This window comes from Barbus barbus (assembly GCF_936440315.1).
Source record: "Barbus barbus genome assembly, chromosome: 18".
In the NCBI taxonomy this organism is placed as follows: Eukaryota; Metazoa; Chordata; class Actinopteri; order Cypriniformes; family Cyprinidae; genus Barbus; species Barbus barbus.
In genome coordinates this window covers 8,483,955-8,503,985 of record NC_136746.1, presented here as the reverse complement: position 1 = coordinate 8,503,985, position 20,031 = coordinate 8,483,955, and the positions used below count along the sequence as shown (strand labels likewise).

The 20,031-nt window shown below is 36.4% G+C and overlaps 2 protein-coding genes across 2 annotated transcripts in view; one reads left to right on the top strand and one right to left on the bottom strand.

Moving 5' to 3' along the window:
- The window catches only part of LOC306884026 (pleckstrin homology domain-containing family H member 2-like), a 32,984-nt gene extending 16,546 nt beyond the window's left edge, over window positions 1-16,438 (bottom strand). Inside the window, exons 1-7 of the mRNA XM_079439628.1 lie at window positions 16,260-16,438; window positions 13,670-13,807; window positions 3,603-3,665; window positions 2,462-2,611; window positions 2,298-2,381; window positions 2,139-2,220; window positions 840-1,043 (exon numbers count right to left, since the gene is read on the bottom strand). Of these exons, the coding sequence (XP_079295754.1) occupies window positions 840-1,043; window positions 2,139-2,220; window positions 2,298-2,381; window positions 2,462-2,611; window positions 3,603-3,665; window positions 13,670-13,789 (703 nt within the window). The 5' untranslated portion in view covers window positions 13,790-13,807; window positions 16,260-16,438. The remainder of the gene's footprint in view (window positions 1-839; window positions 1,044-2,138; window positions 2,221-2,297; window positions 2,382-2,461; window positions 2,612-3,602; window positions 3,666-13,669; window positions 13,808-16,259) is intronic.
- A 154-nt stretch (window positions 16,439-16,592) lies between these two features.
- LOC306884461 (tRNA (32-2'-O)-methyltransferase regulator THADA-like) overlaps window positions 16,593-20,031 on the top strand; it is a 93,108-nt gene continuing 89,669 nt past the window's right edge. Inside the window, exons 1-10 of the mRNA XM_079440333.1 lie at window positions 16,593-16,699; window positions 16,934-17,014; window positions 17,084-17,190; window positions 17,266-17,399; window positions 17,533-17,681; window positions 18,224-18,256; window positions 18,341-18,389; window positions 18,523-18,719; window positions 18,855-18,949; window positions 19,037-19,260. Of these exons, the coding sequence (XP_079296459.1) occupies window positions 16,942-17,014; window positions 17,084-17,190; window positions 17,266-17,399; window positions 17,533-17,681; window positions 18,224-18,256; window positions 18,341-18,389; window positions 18,523-18,719; window positions 18,855-18,949; window positions 19,037-19,260 (1,061 nt within the window). The 5' untranslated portion in view covers window positions 16,593-16,699; window positions 16,934-16,941. The remainder of the gene's footprint in view (window positions 16,700-16,933; window positions 17,015-17,083; window positions 17,191-17,265; window positions 17,400-17,532; window positions 17,682-18,223; window positions 18,257-18,340; window positions 18,390-18,522; window positions 18,720-18,854; window positions 18,950-19,036; window positions 19,261-20,031) is intronic.

Here is a 20,031-nt window from a genome sequence, read left to right as displayed (position 1 = left end):
AGTTCTATTTTGGTATCTGACCATACATCTGACCATATGACATTCTCCCAATCCTCTTCTGGATCATCGTAATGCTCTCTAGCAAACTTCAGTCGGGCCCGGACATGTACTGGCTTAAGCAGGGGGACACGTCTGGCACTGCAGGATTTGAGTCCCTGGCGGCGTAGTGTGTTACTGATGGTAGCCTTTGTTACTTTGGTCCCAGCTCTCTGCAGGTCATTCACTAGGTCCCCCCGTGTGGTTCTGGGATTTTTTCTCACCGTTCTTGTGATCATTTTGACCCCACGGGGTGAGATCTTGCATGGAGCCCCAGATCGAGGGAGATTATCAGTGGTCTTGTATGTCTTCCATTTTCTAATAATTGCTCCCACAGTTGATTTCTTCACACCAAGCTGCTTTCCTATTGCAGATTCAGTCTTCCCAGCCTGGTGCAGGTCTACAATTTTGTTTCTGGTGTCCTTCGACAGCTCTTTGGTCTTGGCCATAGCGGAGTTTGGAGTGTGACTGTTTGAGGTTGTGGACAGGTGTCTTTTATACTGATAACGAGTTCAAACAGGTGCCATTAATACAGGTAACGATTGGAGGAATGGACAGTGTTGAAATCAGTTGAGCTGCTTATTATTTTTGCGGAAACCATGATACAAATTCTTTGATAAATAGAAAGCAAAAAAAAAAAAAAAGAATTCATTTGAAAAACATTTTTTGTAACACTGTAAAAGTCTTTACTTTCACTTCTGATCTTTTAACATGTCCTTGCTGTATTATGAATTATGTATTACTCAGATTATGAACTAATACTTTCAGTCAAACAGCTACAGATATCATATCAGTCTTCTGACCAGTAGAGGGTCTCCTGCAGTCTGTGTGTGTGGGGTCACCATCCGGCAGGGTGCTGATGCTCTTCTGGGACGGCTCTGGGCCCGTCAGTACCTGAGGGCTCTTCCCTCTGATTTGGAAACAGCCAAAAGTCAGATTGCTGAGCCGCTGGGCCTCACCCACATTGGGCTGGATTGAACCACCAGAACCCAAAGTCAGCTCCATGGCTAAAACACATCACAAAAACATGACACTTAATAGCTCCATTTCATCACTGGAAAAATGATACAAAATTTCCTGTATCTTTTTAAAACTTATGCTGTGCTTGTTAACCCAATTCCTGTTATTTATTTATTTACATATTACATTACATATGTATTTATTTGCTGTTGTTTAGCTTGTATTCATTGCTTTGTATATAAAAACTGAAAACAATATATAAAAAATAATAAAGCACACTACATTTTGGGATAAATGCAGTGTGCTTTGTTTTATACTGCACATGTTGGCAAAGTTCTGTACTGTGTACAGTGTGCACAATATGCATGCTACATACTCAGTGTTCATTTTTACATAGTGTTTGTTTAAACTGCCCCTATTATGGATTTTTGAAAATGACCTTTCATGCAGTGTGTAACACAGCTCTAAGTGAATGAAAACATCCTGCAAAGTTTTAAATCTGAAAGTGCACCATGTATAAAGTTATTGTCTCTCAAAAGAAAGAGCTGACTCTGAATCATTGAAAAGAGTTGTTTTTAAAACGAATCTCAAGCCGTTTCATGTTGATGTCAACATGAAACATTAGCATATTGCCCGCCCTTAATTCATTCTTTGCCACTAGGTGTAGCTTTTAGAGCAGTAAAAATAGCGGTTTCACCGGTAACGCTGCACACAAAGCAGCACTGCTCACAAATGCTGCTTTATCAGGCATTACAGGCCAGATGAAATGAAAATGAGACCAATTGGACCAATCAGCGCAGATTAGCGTCACTCAAAGGAGGGGTTTGGAAATATGAATCATTGAGCGAATTGTTTGGGAGTCATTGAGCAAATAAGGTAAAAATAAATGCATATTATAAGACAATGAAAGTGTTTTTTGACCTTGCATGCATGTCAAGCTGTTGTTGGGGACTCTCAAATCAAAATATGAACCTTTCATTACCCATAGGGGCACTTTAAGTCATAGTTTTGATGAAAAATTTATCGGACAGGCCTAACCCTGGACATACTGCAGAACCAGCAGGAATAATGTGGTAGAATGCTATTTTGAAAACACAGTAGCCATGGCTTAACTTGCTATGAATGATTACATGCATGAATACCTTGCAGTCGTCTTCTCAGGTCTTGTATCTCAGCCTCCTGTTGTTGGTTGATCTCTCTCAGGGAGGCATTCTCTATATCAAACTACAAGAGTGAAACATTTACACAATTTCCTTCCACCTATTCTAGAACAAACACACGTACAAAAAGCATGAACATACTTCATTCAGCTTCCTCATGACCCATTCTTTGATCTTTGCTGCTTTTTCTTCAACCGTCTTGGCATCTTGGATTCGGTTCTGTTTCTGAAGGTGTAATGTAATGGATTTAAATAAGCCTCTAAGATGCAAACCTGATGGTTTTAGAGACTGGAGTTGGGACTGACCTGTTCATCCAGCTGTTGCTCTAGGGTGGCAATAAGCTCGTCTTTCTCCTGCAGTAGTGCTTGAAGATTTTGACAGCGCCTGAACAACCGCAGCTCTGAATCACTCGACTGGATGTCTGATGACTTTAGACGCTCTTCCATCCATTGCACCTAGTAATGGTTATATTATTATATAAAAAATAAAAATTACAGGGGTTGGACAAAATAATTAAAATAATGTGAACACCCATTATTATGGGTGTTAATATAATTTGTGTAGACTACAGAGAAAATTTGTGGTTCCGTTGTTTCTCCTGCCTCCTCCTCCTCAGATTTGACACTCACATGGGTTGCCAGATTGACACGCTACAAGAACAAGCGCAATTTACAATGGAAGGTGACGAGCCTTACACACTGCAAGTTGATGAACCGATTTACTCGTATTTAAATATTACTCTGTTCATAGATCTTTTTAGATGGATTCCAAGGCTTTTTAGTTCCAGTAGAATCTAGAATCTCACTGCAAAACGCTGTGTTTTCCACCACCTGGCAACCCAGGGAGTCGAAATACTAATGGGTAAATTGGCAGTGGGCGGAATCACACAGACCAAAACAAAAACATTCATGGAACCACATTTCAAAACAGAATAATTGAGAAACATGTATGTAACCTTAGCATGTTACCTAAATATTTGCAAACATATTTTGGTATTTTTATGCTTCAGTACAGTCAAAAAAAATTACATACAGCACCTTTAATAAAGGAATATTGCCTATTTCCAAGGTGTTCACATTATTTTGTTCCACCCCTGTGAATGATTAATATAAATTCTAATATAGTTTTGTTGAAATTATCCTTTAAATGTTGTCACCTGACCATTTTACTCCCAATAAAATGGTGTTTACTAATTTGAGGCATTTTCGTTGATGATAATATGCAAAATGATGAAAACTTTGACAAACCATAATAACATAAAACCTTTTTGTCAAGAAATATTTTCATATACATTTGTCACATTACATTAGTATTAATTGTACCAAAAATAATCAAATCATTTAGCAAGCCATTTAGGTAAAGAATCATAATTTAAATAAATCATTGTCAGTGCAGATACTTAACATTCCTAATATCGGATGAAATGTCCAAGAGAGTGTTATTTACCTGCTGGTTGGCCTCATATGCCCGACGCTCGGCTTCCAGTACCTGCGTCTCCAACTGCTGCATCTGAGAGAGAGCAAGAAGCACTGTTTAAATGAATGAGCCATGCTTGTGCATTAATATGTATACATATGAGAATTTACATCAAAACTTTCCTCATGCATAACATTTTCCATACAAATATCCTTCTGTGCTGGGATTTGATCTTTTAAAACATGTACTCGTCTCATAGCATAGTATTGGCAGGAATGCAGCACATCCATTTGCAAATCATTTTTATCATAGCTGGAATGTCATGCTATATTACTGTTAATGTTATTCCTTTAAGCCTTTTATTTTTATTTTTTTCAGATGAAAAGACCATGAGAGAAAATTGTTTATAAAGTTACGGAAATTAAAAAAACTACCAAGCAAAAACATTTCCCCCAAAACTGAAGCTGTGTTGTATTGGTTTCATTTTTGGACTGTATTGTATGTGCAGTCACAATTATAGTTGTGTATGCAGAAAAAAAAGTGGTAAACCAGAGGTAATGATTTAGTTACCGGTCATTTTGATGATTATTTCCTGTCATCAAATTCAGTGAAATTTCGGGGAATTTTGACCACTGTATTTCCAATCCTCATATTTTCAAGTTAATCTCTATTATAAATTCCCTAATCCACTTGCCAGTGTCATAAAAGTCTCACTCCACACATTCTGTGGCTTCGTTGTGCTCATCAGATTGGAGTTTGCTGAATGGGTCTTGGAGACTGAATGTGGACAACTAGTACAAATGTATTATATTTAAAATACTTTTTTCCCCCCATCACACATCACAACTTGTTTTTGTTTTTTTTAAAGAAGAAAAATGAGATGAGCTGAACAAATTTTATAATCCAACGTGCTTTATTGGAAGAACAACACGAGAAACATACTTTATCAAAATATTTCTGCATTTTTTCACATTATAATATTAAAAATATATTTTTTTTAATTATGGTAATTAGAGGTTGACTATTTGTCATAAAAAAGAGAGAATTCTATTAATTCTGCTTAAAAATATTTTATTGTTAGACAAAAAACAAAATGATATATATGCAAAAAGGTGCCGTTTTTAATCATTATGCAAAATCCCTTGACATACTACGATAGCATATGTGCTTTCCAATTTAATATATTTTTCTTATTACAGTATTGTTCAGGGTTAGCTGCTACTGCGTGGAGTGAGGAACAAAGAGACGTGGATAAACTCACACAACAGTCTTTAATAAGAATCCAAGGGCTAAGACAGGGCAGGCAGGAACACAAGTAGCACATAACACAGATATGCGAGGACGTTTACACCGAACACTCGACACAGGAAAACACAGGGCTTAAATAACCAGGGAGTAAATGAGGAAATTAATGGAACACAGCTGAAACTAATGAACAATCAAACACAGGGAGAAACTAGGTCACGGAGCACATGGGAAACAAACACATTCAGACAGTCCAATATTCCTGACAAGTACTGAGAATGTCATTTTTATTGACGGCATTGTGGTAATGATATATTAGGGGGTGCCTAATTGTCCAAAATAAATAAATAAAATAAAATCAATGTCTATAAATTTGCTTCATTTTCTGGCATTTCCTTTATTATAACTGAGAATTATTTTAAGATGGAAAAAAAGTATATTTATGTGGAAAGGTGCAACATTTTTTTGCTTTCTTTTTGGTGCTTTATCGATATAAAACCCCAAATATTACTAATAATATTATATTACTAATATATATATATATTTTTAGAATTATTATATTATTAATATAATATTATTTTTCACATTAGAGTACTGCAAATATCAATTTAATTGGATAACGTTAATGGACAGAAAAAATCTTTTAAGTAATTATTTTGTCTTATGTCTTTTTGACTTTGGGGTTAAATTACCATGATTAGCATAACACCATACAAAATTTGTGAGACATAACACCGAACATTTTGGGGTTAAATTCGCTTGTTCTGTGTTATGCGCTTGTTTCTGCTTTGGCAGGAGCTCCATCAACAACCTGTTTCTCTTCAAACAGTTCCCAAAGGACAGCAGACAAATATGACCTAACACACTGCTAATAGTTACCGCTGCACTCATATTTTCCACTGTACCCCATACAAAAGTGTTTTTATGCATCTCTGTGTATTTGACCCAATGGTATTCTGATCTTTCTAACAGCCTCTTTTCTTTACAAGCCTCCATCATTAAAGAGGTTTAATAAGTCCCAACACACAAAAGCACTATTGACAAAACTATCTTAATGATGACTCTGAGCCAGTCCAGTCCATGTTCTGCTCTAGTCCTTAAGTTAAAGCAGATTTTGTTGGATTTGTTAATGGTGCATTAGTCAGAGCTTGATGAATGACGTAAATCTCTGATTTGAAGTTGGAAGTTAAAAAGATTCACAGACTCTGGTTAGTTTTCCATGATAGAAGTCCATTGATATTCAAGGTTTAGAGAGCCAATGCCTACCGGACTAAACCAAAGGGTGTGTCCACCAAAACAGACTGATGGTCAGAAATACATCACACACTCATTATCTCTGTTGTCCACACACAGCCACTATCCCCACAGACTATTCATACACACAAGCTTAATGTGGAACTAACTATATGTATGTTTATACCACAACAACCACACACACACACGGGTACACAGTACACACCCAACCTCATCTGTGGTCAAGCTGGTCCACCATTGCCCAATGGTGCAGATATAGAATATAAAAAATAACAGAGTAATTACAGACTGTTCTGAGAACAGCTGCACAAACCCAGACAGACTCTGAATGGTTCAGCCACAGGTTAGCGCTACATATTAACGTGCTATTTTCTTGTCTTGGTGAAGACTTGGTGCTTGAATCATCTGATTGCCTGGTGCTACATACACTAACATTCACACATTTTTTTATTTATTATTATTTTAAAGAAATGTATGCTTTTATTCAGCAAAGATTCATTACACTGATCAAAAGGGGACGACATTTATAATGTATGTTCTTTTGAGCTTTCTCTTCATCAGAGGATCCAGAATATCACACAGATAAACTAATCACTAATAAAGCAGATTACTCAGGACCTCGGAAAAAGAGTTGATGTCGCTCATCAAAGCTAGAAAAGGTTACAAAACCATCTCTAAAGAGTTTGGATTCCAGTCAGACAGACTGTGTACGAATGGAGGAAACTCAAGACCACTGTTACCTTCCTGAGAAGTGGTCGACCAACAAAGACCACTCCAAAGCAGAACGTGTAATAGTCTGTGAGGTTGGTAACTTCTAAGCAACTAAACGCCTTTCTCACATTGGCTAATGTTAATGTTCATGAGCCCACCATCAGGAGAACACTAAGCAACCATGGTGTGCATGGCAGAGTTGCAAGATGAAATCCACTGTTCTCCAAAGAGAAAATTGCTTGCTAAAGATCAGGTGGACAAGCCAGAGGACTACTGGAGAAAGGTTTAATGCATGCATGAAACCAAAATGGAACACATTGGTTTAAATGAGAAGCTATTATGTTCAGAGAAAAGAATACCCTGCATTCCAGCTTAAGAATCTTATCCCATCTGTGAAACATGGTGGTGGTATCATGGCTTGGGCCTGTTTTGTGATTAAATAATCACATTGTGATTAAAAGCTGTCAAAACCTAAAAGATAAATTTTTTCCCCCACATTTAGCAGCAATATTGACAAATTCCACTAAGTTTTTGACTGATCTGCAGTGTCAGTCCGATTTGGTACTCTGATAATTCAAACAATTCAGTACGCAAGTGAGCTGTCCAATTGACTCGGAATGAATCACAAACTAATTCAGTGATCTCACAATATCTAGTTTTTCTTCTTCATGTCATGAGCAGGGCTCCATACAAAAGTGCATTGTTCTTTTTGACCAGGAGATGGTGCTCTAGGAGGACAATGGGGTGATTTGAAGCAACAAAGTGACCAGCATCATTCATTTTCAAAGATATATGGCAATTACTGGTGAAGCAAGCTATAGAGACTGCTGATGATGAGACAAAGCTCGACTTTATGTAAATGAGTGGTGACGGCCAATGGGAGTGCTGTAAACCAAAACAAATAAAAAACCTTCATGGATGCTTTCATCAGTTTGCACATGTAAACTTCACATTTCCATCAACAGCTCTTTGAATCTTCTACAATCCCCCTCACTTCTCTGCTCCATACGCTCCTGGCTACAGTCAGTCTTCCATTCCATGCATTCCATCCTCGGCCTTCTGTGGCCGGCCCGCCCTGCACCCCTCAACCGGCCTTCCTCCACAGGCCAGCTCACAAAGCCTGTCTGTGTGACAGCCTTCACTGCACCACAGCTCCAAATTCCCCAGCGTCACCCGGCCTTCTGCTCCACACTGCACTCATCTGTGTCCTGCAGCAGCACACTGTATACTACACTAGAAGCTCGCGTTTCCATTCTAGTCGAATCCCTTGCTAAAGATAGCACTGAAATAGATGGCTATTTATTATGGGGCTAAATTCTGAAATACCATTAAACTTTTATTTCACATATGTGACCCTGGAGCACAAAACCAGTCACCAGATTTTTTTGCACACTCAGATTCCAGATTTTCAAATAGCTGTATCTCGACCAAATATTGTCCTATCCTGCCAAACCATATATAACCATACATAAACCTAAATTAAAAAAAAAAAAAAGACTGGTTTTGTGGTCCAGGGTCAAATATATGGAAACATCTAATTTTATATAAAATAAATTATATTAATTATTATCAATATTAATATAATATTGCTCATTTTTAGTTTGTGTCAGCTAATTCATTGACTAAAGTTAACAAATGTTACCAATTATACATACATTAAAGCTCTAATAGTGTGTACAAAAAGAGACTAATACAATCTAAACATTTTCCAGATAATAGTAGTATCAATATAAAACGCAAATATATAATTTTGTAGAGGTATATATATAATTTTGTAGAGGTATATATATATATATATATATATATATATATATATATATATATATATATATATATATATATATATATATATATATATATATATATATATATATATATATATATATTGTAGGCCTGTTGAAGAAATGTCTAAACAGAGACTCAAGCCTTAGAAACATATCACAATAAAACAATGCCTGTAACATCACTGAATCGTACAATGTTCTCTCTGGCTACTGCCACCCAAATGTGGAATCAATCTGAGGGTGTTGCTAACCAACAACAGCTTCCTGCTTCACATAATGTGCTCTCAGTGTGAGAACACAAGTTCATATGTATTTGACTGCACTTGAAAGTTGCCATAATGGTTTAAAAGAAAGGTTTGCATCTGTTCATAAGCAGGATATGGTGTAGGCACTGAAGTCTTCATGTGCGCCTTTGTGACATTTTTTGAGGATGGCTCACAGCGAAAGTCCATTACTGTTTTGAGTTTCTTTACATGATGAACAATTGCTGTCCAAGTCTGGTTGATTCATTTAAACTTCACCAAACAGGATGTAAACCAGGGGAGAAAATGACCTACATTTCTCCCAACAAACCACACTTGGATTAGCATATATGTGTTTGTGTATGTATTTAGCATGCTAACTTCCTGTATAGCACGAGGCCAGGCATTTCCTCCCTTGGGAGTCTCAGTGATTAAAGGAAAGTTTGTTTTGCCACATGGTTCGTATGTCTTTCTCCTCCCATTTTACTCCCTCTCTTTCCCTTTCACTCTTATACCTTCTCATCCGTCCTACAACAAGACGTGTAAAACGCGTAAATCATAGTTTGAGACAACCCACTGATTAGGAGAGATAAATAGGGTCTACTGTCCCAAATCAGATACGTTTCGCTTTATATGCTCTATACATAAAGCAATATAAAAAAAGACAGAATAAGAGAATATCTTTTCACCTATAAACAGGCTAAATATTTGTAACATTTTATACAACAGTTATATTCATTCATATTTCAGATAGACTGTCAGTCTGTGAGGAATTTCTTTTTCTGCAGGCTACATCTTTACATCAGAACAAGCCATCTTCATGACTGAGTCATTTGAATCACTTTGAACTGATTCATTCAAAAATACTGATTCACTGTGGAACAAAACGTATGACTGTCTTTATAAGTGAGTCATTGAATAATTCACTCAACCGATTAGTTCAAAATCACTGATTTGTTGAGGAACGAAACACTACATGTAAGTGTGGGACCTTTTCAGTAGGTGTGTGCGATATATAACGTCTGCAATAATATCGTAATTGTTGATTTAACGATGTGAAATTTGACATTATCAAGTATTTTGCAAAAACCAAACAAAACAGCTACGGAGTGCATGCATACATTAGCCTACGTGATGAAGTGGGTTAAACAGTGCACGTGCGCATTTAGAGTGTGTTCTTTCACTGCATGATTTCAAAAATCCAAGATTTACATCATTTCATATATTTCACACAAAGAATGCCATTTTTCTTCAAAAATAAGCATGATTACAAATGTGATATTGGTTTGATACAACAGTTCAATAAACAATAAGTTAATATTAAGAGACTTACGTTTTAGACACCATATTGCCTGCTTTTGCCCCATTTCGCCAACAAAAAATAATTCCAAACAGCTACAGCACTGTTTTGCATCTCTGAGCAACATGACGATGCCTGCGTCCCAATGTGCATACTATCCATCCTAAATTCTATGTGATAGTAGTCATTTTCAATACTTTTTAGGGAAGATAGGGTGGATAGTATGCACATTGGGATGCAGGGGGTGTTTCGTTCCTGAATGAATCAACTGTTTAAATAATTTGGTTCAGTCGCAATGACTCACTTATTAACAGTGATTTTCTGCCACCTACTGGTGGTTTTAATTTCACATTTAAAGTCATTTTCATTTTTAAAATAATTTAAAATATCAGTATTCTACGGAGCCCCTTAGAGCTCATGGTGGTGGAAAGATTTCGGACTTTGCATTCTCTAGTTTTGCGAGGGAACGCAAAAGTTTTGCGAGAGAACGCAACGTTTTGCGAGAGAACGCAAAAGATTTGAAAAATATTTTTTCCTCCCACCCCAATTTTTTTTTCACCCACCCCGAAATCTTTCCACCACCATGAGCTCTTAGGGGCTCCGTAGTATTCAATGTTTTATGTTTAAAATGTCAAAAAAATTAGTATTTGTAACTGGTTAAAGCACTCCATGTCCCTCTGAGCTGCATTAAATAGTGTGTAAATACATATAAATGCCACTTCGAATGCAACTTCTGCAAAGATTAATTTTGATGATAATGGTTTCATTTGTTTGGTCACAGCCTAAATGTCATATTATCTTAATTGACTGATTAAATGTAACAATTCGACTCAAAAGATGCATACTTTTAGAAAAAATGGCTTTATTAAAGGTAAAAATCAATTTAAACTTATATGAAAAGATTAATTAATCACTGATGTGAACTGACCACCCAGAATATGAAGAATATCAAAACCTGCAGCTGTCCACGGTAGTCAGATATCAGCACAATAACACACTCTGCAAAATATTGTCTAATTATCGTTATCGAAAAAACAATATTGAGATATAATTTTTTTTCAATATCGCACACCCCTACTTTTCAGTGAATCTTTCTGCAGGTTACGCCAGAATGTTGTGCCATCTTTATGCGGTAGGTAAGTGACCTTCTTTATGAATGATTCAATAACTCACTTATAAAGACAGACAATCTTGATACGTCACTTCACAGGAAGTGGAGAGGGAAATTTAAAGCAATTTGAACAACTGGTTCAAAAACTGATTTAAGACCGAAACAACTGACTGCCTTTATAAGTGAGTCATTGAATCATTCACTAAACCTATTAGTTCAAAAACACTCTCTTTAGAAAACAACACTCTCTTTAGACTGGAATCTCATTCAAGATGTTGGAATACCCTTTGAAGTCCACTTCGCAGGGCACTTAGGTTCAAAAGGAGCGCACCTACTGTCTTAATAAGTGAGTCATTTAATCATTCACTTAACCAATTTGTTCAAAATCACAGATTCATCGTGTAAAGAAACGCCACTACTGTTTGTTGCTCAGAGATGGACAACTGTTCTTTTGTGAACTATTTTAGTTGGAGCAAAAATAGACAAAGTAACTGGTAATATTATGTGTAAAATGTAAGTAACTAACATTGTTGTAATATAGTTTCAATAGTAACATTGTTTATTAAACTGCATAAAACTGTGATTTAAATCTTATGTTACAATCTAGACTGCAAATTTGTTCCAAAAGCACTGTGCTTTAAATGAGGTTGAGGCCTATTCACTCAAAGAGCGATAACGATAATCTAATTCTATGAGAATAGTGAAATCTGTTTCTTGAGTAAATAGCAAATAACGTTAATGTCTAATATATTTATTGTTATAATTCTCTTTATAGTTATTGTTCTTGGTGTAAATGGGCCTTTAATTTAATGACACAACTTAATAGCAGGTTTTAGCATCACAGGATGCAAAAATTCTCTCTACGAAGTCTTAATTCACCTCCTTTAAAGTGCCGTTGCTTAAAACACAGCTTTAAAAATCTACATAAACTAGTCGCCCCTTTATTTGATTATTTGGGTGACTAGTTGATCATCCTGCCCATTCCTACTTCTCTACTTTCTTTATCCTGTGTCTCAATCCTTCCCATTCATCCTCTTCCTCTGTTTTTTTTTCCACCACAGGATTAATCTCTGACATATCCTCAGCTTAGACATATCCTCAGCTATGCTTCCCAGCTATCTGTGTTTTAACAGCTCAGCTGATCCAGGACCTACAGTGAGAGGACAATTCAGGAAAGAGGCCCTATGTAAACATTTAATGGCAGCTTTTAGTCACTGCAATAAGGGATTCTGTCCACATATGCAAGGGAGGAATAATAGATGGCACACATAAGTAAGGCAAGACGCTACCCAGCTGCTATCAATAATATGCCTACTGATGAAGGAATGAGAAACAATTACAATAAGATTCTCATATGATGAAATCATACACTTGAATCAGCATCATTGGGGTTATGATGCTGATTCATCACGCTTACTGAGACCGAGGCTGCATTCAAAATTACGCATTCACAGTATGTGAAAAGATATGTCCGAATTCACACTATTCATAAAATAATACGACTACGAGACAAGTATGCAGATCACATACTTCTGACAAATTCCTGAAGTGCATGCTTTGCTATCCCATGAGGCCATGGGAGAGGAGTTGTGAATCAACTCAAACTGGTTATTTTTGTTTTCTTTTGCACACAAAATGTACTCTCGTAGTTTCGTAAAATTACAGTTGAAGCACTGATGTCCCATTTTACAGATGTCCTTGAGCCTTGATCGTGGTAGTACCCTTGCTGTCTATGCAGGGTCAGAAAGCTCTCGGATTTCATCAAAAAATATCTTAATTTGTGTTTCGAAGATAAACGAAGGTCTGATGGATTTGAAATGACATGAGGGTGAGTAATTAATTACAGAATTTTCATTTTTGGCTGAACTATCCCTTTAAAACTATGAGATTTGGGGAACCACCAATCGTTAAAATTGCTTAAGAAAGATCATCATCACAATAGCTGACTATACATTTCCTAAACTTTACCTCTCCCCAAGGGCAAGACATATAAAGCACCCGAATACGTCCTGAGTCTGTAATTCAAAGAGGATTCTGCTATCCCAGAATGCAGCAGTCTGGAGCCCTGTGGTCAGGCGTCTGTTTATATTAACCTCTAATCTACTCTCCCTCGAGATAGGCCAAAGAAACAGGCCATGGCACGCATATACACACACACTCTTTCGTGGAAATGAGCAAATACTTTAATAGGTGGCTTCTTTGCCTTTCCTAGAATTCCCTTCGATTGAGTATCTCGGCAATATAAATACAGGCGGGAATTAGCAGGGCGGTGACAGTTACAGACAAATCATATGCCTGTTCTGTTATTACTTTAATAAAAGATGGCTGGGGTACGTTGAGTTTTACTTGCTCAGCATGCGGTCTGATGTAATGATTTTTAAAGGTCCAAGAGCAGACCAGCAAGCCGAGTGAAGGGACTCTGGGACCGAGATGTAGTGCGTTTGACTGACCTTTTCTGCCGTGAGCTCTCGGATCACGCTCATCTGTCCACGGAACTTGAAGAGCAGGGCCTCAAGCGCCATGTATTTCTCTTTCCACTCCCCGCCTGCGCTTTCATCGCCCTCCGACATGCCGTCACCCCTCAGGCCCTGTCACATCACACAACATGAGGCACACTCAAGAAGATAAACTATGAATCAGATGTAGGAATGGCTGGGTGATATATACCAAATCAACTATCTTGATATTTTTCAGCCTCTTCATGATATTTGATATACATCTTTGCTCTAAGGAACCATGCTTTTGACCAACCAGCCACATTTCAACATTGAAATATGGTTAAGATAATGTTTTTTCAGCACTGAAAAACATTGAAACAATACCTAATGTGGTAAAAACATTGTTTGTTCGCTTATGGTGAAAATGAAGATGTTTAAACAATGTTGGAATATCAATGAACGTTGTTTCCTTTTGCAAAATTGAAACAAAATTCAACTGATTAAACCTTGATCCATGACCTTGAGTCACACATTGAAAATAACATCCATAAACATCCATTTAAAAATAGTGTAAGCATGTATCCACATAATTATCTACATGCATTTTACTGAAACATTGTAGAACATGAAAAATGTCAAAATTTGTCTCATGACATGGTCTTTCGGAAACGTATTGGCCAAACAAACAAGTCGGTGTGTGACTGACCTTCAAATGTAAAAACAATATCAGTTGCTGTTTCAATGGTGAAAAAACATTGGAATAATATTGAAACAATGTTTAATGGTTGTAAAAAGTACTTAGAAATCAAAATACTTGTATAAATTAGTGCTGCCAAATGATTAATCGCGATTTGTTTACATAATATATGTATGCTGTTTATATTTATTATGTATATATAAATACACACACACATGCATGTATATATTTTGAAAACATTTACATGTTTATATTTTCATAAACTTTATATTTTAAATAAATATATTTAATATATAAACATAACATTTTTCTGAAATATATACTTGCATGTGTGTGTATTTATATATACATAACAAATATAAACAGCATATATACATATATTATGTAAACAAAAACCTTTATTATGGATTAATCGCTTGACAGCACTAGTATAAACACTTAAAATACCAATAAATCAACACTGAAATTAATTCACGCATATCAAAAAGATGTTGAAACACAACATTGCAATATCAACATTAATTTAATTTGCAATATCAAAACAAAATTCAACAGTGATTCATCTTCGATCCATGATGAGTACAGACTGACATCTAAAAATAATCATCATTATGAATTGCAAAATTTAATTCTTTTAACATTTGGACAAAAGAATCTGTCTCCTCCTTTCTGCAAAAATATGCTTCTTCCACATTTTGGGTTTTCACAGCTTCCCATGTTTCACAGAACTCATCATTACATTTGTTTGGTCACGCACAGATGTAAATGAACAGTGAATATTCTGAATAGGATGCTTATTTGACACAGAATTCTGATTAAGTGTATGCCAGCTGTCGATATTAACTGAAATGCTCATATAGCTGTATGCCATGTAAGGTACATTTGAACTTTAATCAGTTGGAAAGAAACTGCATTGGTTGGAAAGAGAGGCAGTGAAACATTCTTGGTCTCGAATGGCCAAAGTAAGTGTTTGAGGGCCAGGCAGGCAGAGCCCTGGACAAACTGACCACCACTACAAAAACAAACCCTACCAGCCAGCACTGATGCACCATCATAACACTTTTCCATCATAAAAGTTTAATTATGAAAAACATGTGTCAACTGATGCAAAGCAGGTGGGGGAAAGCACAACAGCAATGTGTGACAACACATTTCACTACAACTTCTCTTAAACTTTTGGTTATAATAAGCTCTCATTATAGCACTGGCACAGGCACAAAGAGAGTGCAAACATGCACTGAGCTCAATTAAGCTGTCCTGGTAAATAAGACTGAGGTTTTGACTCTTAACCAATGTGGATAAAAACAACATCTTTTACTGTGGAACTAACTTCTTAAGAGGAAAATGTAGGGAAAGTGAGCCAAAGTGGATAACAGGGTCATTATGTAGATCTAGAATAAAAGGATTTGTGCATGGAAGATCAGGAAGTTAATATATACAGTGCAGTATGTGAGGAAACGGCTCCTTTCCTAATCATGAAAAGTAGAAATATGTGTTTAGCAATGAGTTCTACAATATGATACACATATGATGCATATGTTGTGAATTACACTGTTGAGTCATATTAAAGGTTCTGTCAGTTCCACCACATAACACAGATCAAATATGCAGTGATTCAACATAGCATTATATATATGTATATATATATATATATATATATATATATATATATATATATATATATATATATATATATATATATATATATATAATTTTTTTTTCACTTTTAAAACAATCAGCAGGCTACATTTCATTTTAGAATGTATTTTCATCTAAATATATAATATTGCACTTTCATATTTGAATAAGTAGAAATAGAAACTTCAATACTTTAATATCGTATTCCCTTTACCAAGAAACAAAAACAACACTTTTTTTGTTAATAGTTAAAGATTTTATCCTTACCCGGCAATCAGTGTTACAGTACTGGAGATGGAACTGGTTTCACACCATAATAAAAAATAGTATTCCGTCTTGTCGTAGTCGTTATTGCACTAATATTGATATAATTATGATATAAAGAGCGAATGTTTTCTAGCTTGAAGTTTTCACTCCAGCATCGTCCTGTGGAAGTGGGCGGGACCGGGGGCGTGTTTTTACGAGCACGTACAATCAAACTATTGTAGGCGTGGTTAGGGAATGGCGATGTAACGATTGATTGACTTTGTTGTGGACCAATCACGCATCAGAAGTAGTCTGCCTGAACCAATCATCTTTGAGCTGGGCGGGTCTTCCAGCGCGACCCCGGAATTGACGCGTCACACGTGTTTGTTGTGTTGCTGTGGAAATACTTATTTCTACATGCAGCGTTGATCTTTTTCACCGGTACTTACTTTGTTACAAAGGTATGACAGTATATCATGTCTCAGAATGTTTTGAATGTGTAGTAGTTCGGGGTGGAGGAGAATGTAATATAAATAGCTGCAGGAAACAGTAATTGACGAGCACTAGGTAACAATAGGTTGAGCCAGAGCTGTTATAACTTCCTTAAGTCGATCTTCAGCACTTGTTGTATGATCGTTGTAAGTAATTATACATTTAATTTATGATACACATCTGCAGTTGTTGTTATGTCTCAGATCTAGTCATGGTTGTGAAGAAGAAAACACCTAAAGTGGAGGCTGTAGCTTTGGATGATGTCCAGCTGAAGAGTCTGACAGGTAAGTGACAGAAATCAAGTTTTAGTGGTTGTGCATGAGTTACCTGTAATATTTCATGCTTTCTCTCAGATTCCCTGTCTGTGGAGGGGGACAGTAGATCCACAGAGCTTGCTCAGGTTCTGAAGGACAGTTTATCATCCTCTGACCCTGTTGAGCAGATCCAGCTCATCTCTAAGGTAAAGATCATCATTGAGTTATACTGAATGTATTGCAATCGTACAACACTTCATTGGTTTGTATGTTGACTGCAGGCAGGCTTCCTGTTGGAGCAGTTGAGAGAGGATGAGTCCCCTATGGGTCCTTTAGTGCAGGCTTGCCTGAGCACACTAGCGTTCCTGTTTACCACACTGCCAGCTAAGAACCCACTTAAGAGAGCCGTAGCAAGGTTCCCACATTTCTCTATCACTCATACTACTGGAAAATCAATAACTCTTATTTGAATGTGATTGACGTCTGTGTGCTTTGTTTACATATATTTATCTATTTAACACTAGCATTAACTTTTTCTTTGTTATCAGTGCACTAGGAAGTGGCCCGGATTGGCTGCAGGAGCAGACTGTTGGATGTTTGTCTGAGAGCCTGTCTTCATGTCTCTGCTCTACGAGCACAGATCACTGCTCACACTTAACAAATAGCATCACTTCCTGTCTGGATGGCTTTAAAATCGGTATGTTTGAGTGACGTAATTTTAAAGATTATTTCATGACACACGCTGCTTCAAAAGTTTGGAATCATTAAGTGTTTTTTTTTATCAGCAAGTATGCATTAATTAAACTTGACACTAAATGCATTCATAATAACAAAATCATGTAATTTACAATTACAACATTTTCAATTTTAAATAAACATTGTGCTTTTAAACTTTCTATTTTTTCAGAGAGTCCTGAAAAAAAAAATATAATGATTTTCACAAAATTACTTGGCAACACAACTAGTTTCAACATTGCTGATGATGATAAGAAATGTTTCTTGAGCAGCATATTAGAATGATTTGTGAAGGATCATGTGACACTGAAGACTGGAGTAATGATGCTGACAATGTAGCTTTACAATCACAGGAATACATTGCATTAAACGCCAATTTTAAGTTACACTAATATTTAACAATATTTCTGTTTTTACTGTATTTTTGAAAATGAAATGTTACCGACCCCAAGTGGTAGTGTGTGCGTTGTAATGTATATTAAAATTGTTCTGCTTGGTTTACAGGTGAGAAATGTATTCACCGTTTGCTAGCAGAAGGTTAGTATACAAGTTAAATCCTTTGGCTTATCTTGACTTTCTCCTTTCTGCAAACTCGGTCACAATTATTTTTTTTTCTCATAGTCCTCCAGTTCTTCCAAAGGATTTTGAATTCTTATGTGGAGCAGAACAGGTAAACTGTTCGCTATTGTATTGTATAATGTGCTGTATGCATGGAAGAACATGCTGACATCTAATTCCTATTACCCAGAATTCTTCTTTTATTTGTATCTTGTTTTGTTATTGACTTTTGATGTGTTGTTCAGGGGTTTGTCTGGTCGTCATGTGGCCCAGGCTCAGCTGATGCAGTCGTGTCTGGCAGCGGTGAAGGCCTCAATGCTGGTGGTTCAGAGGTCTCAGGAAGCCATCAGTACTGCAGTGCTTTCAGCTTCAGATGACCAATCTGATCTACATCAGGCTCTCAGTGGACTGCTCAGCTGCTATACATGTATCTTGGCTGATGGTAAAGACCATCTATAGACCACTTTATTCTTCAGATGCAACTTCACATTGAGTGTTTTTGTATTTCTTTACACTTTTTTTATATATTGTATTTATGTAGATTTTTGTATTATACTTAAGTTCTTTTCCCATCTAGAGGAGTTTGTTCAGACGGTCCAGAGCACTGCTGGGATGGCTGTTGTTTTGCTCATCAGATCTATTATGGGCAACGGAGATGATGTAGCTGTCATAGTAAGTGAGAAGCAAGAAGCTTATTCTATACTCTCTCTCTCCATTCCTGGCTGTGGAAGTGCTGTTAAGTGTGAAGTGTGTTTCTAGGTTGCGAGTCTCCTGCAGTGTTCAGTTGATGCAGGCAGCATCGCTCCCCAGTGGCTGAGACAGAGCTGTGCAGGTCTGTATGAGAGCAGCAGGCCTGCAGCGGTGGCTCTGTATCTCAGTCATGGAGCTCTGGCTATGCTCAGCTGGAGAGGAAAGACTCTTGGTCCACAGGCCGAGAAACTGCTGCTGCTCATACCTGAAGTACTCCTGTCTCTAGATACAAGGTACTAAAGCATACCAAATGCATTCACTAAAAAGGACATGCAAAACTACATCATTTTAGTCAGTGGGTTTTCTGAATGAGGGATTTGTTTGCAAAATTAAATAACTGCACTTGCTACAGCCTAAAGAAATATTATTTACTTTCTATTAAGTTGACAGCGTATTTTTTTCTTCCCACAGTTGTGTATAAACTTGAAGATTAACATTTTCTATTCAATTTTATATACACTACCTTTCAAAAGTTTGAAATTGGAAAAATTTAAAATGTTTTTGAAAGAAGTCTCTTATGCTCACCAAGGCTGCATTTATTTGGTCAAAAATACAGGAAAACAGTAATATTGTGAAGTATTATTACAACTTAAAATAGCGGTTTTCTTTTTTAATATATTTTCAAATGTAATTTATTCCTGTGCAAAGCTGAATTTTTAGCATCGTTACTCCAGTCCTCAGTGTCACATGATCCTTTAGAAATTTGCTGATTTGATTTGCTGCTCAATAAATAAATAAATAAATTAATTCTTATCAATTGTTTCTAATTATCAGTTGTTATCAACCGTTAAAACAGTTGTGCTGCTTAATACTTACTGTGGAAATTGAAATACATTTTCTTTAGGAGAATATTCTTTGATGAATAAAAAGTTCAAAAGAAAAGTATTTATTTGAATAGAAATCTTTATTTTAACATGATAAATATCTTAACTGTCACCTTTTCAATTTAAATCATCCATGCTGAAAGTTGAAAATATTAAAATAATAAAAAAAAAATACTGAGA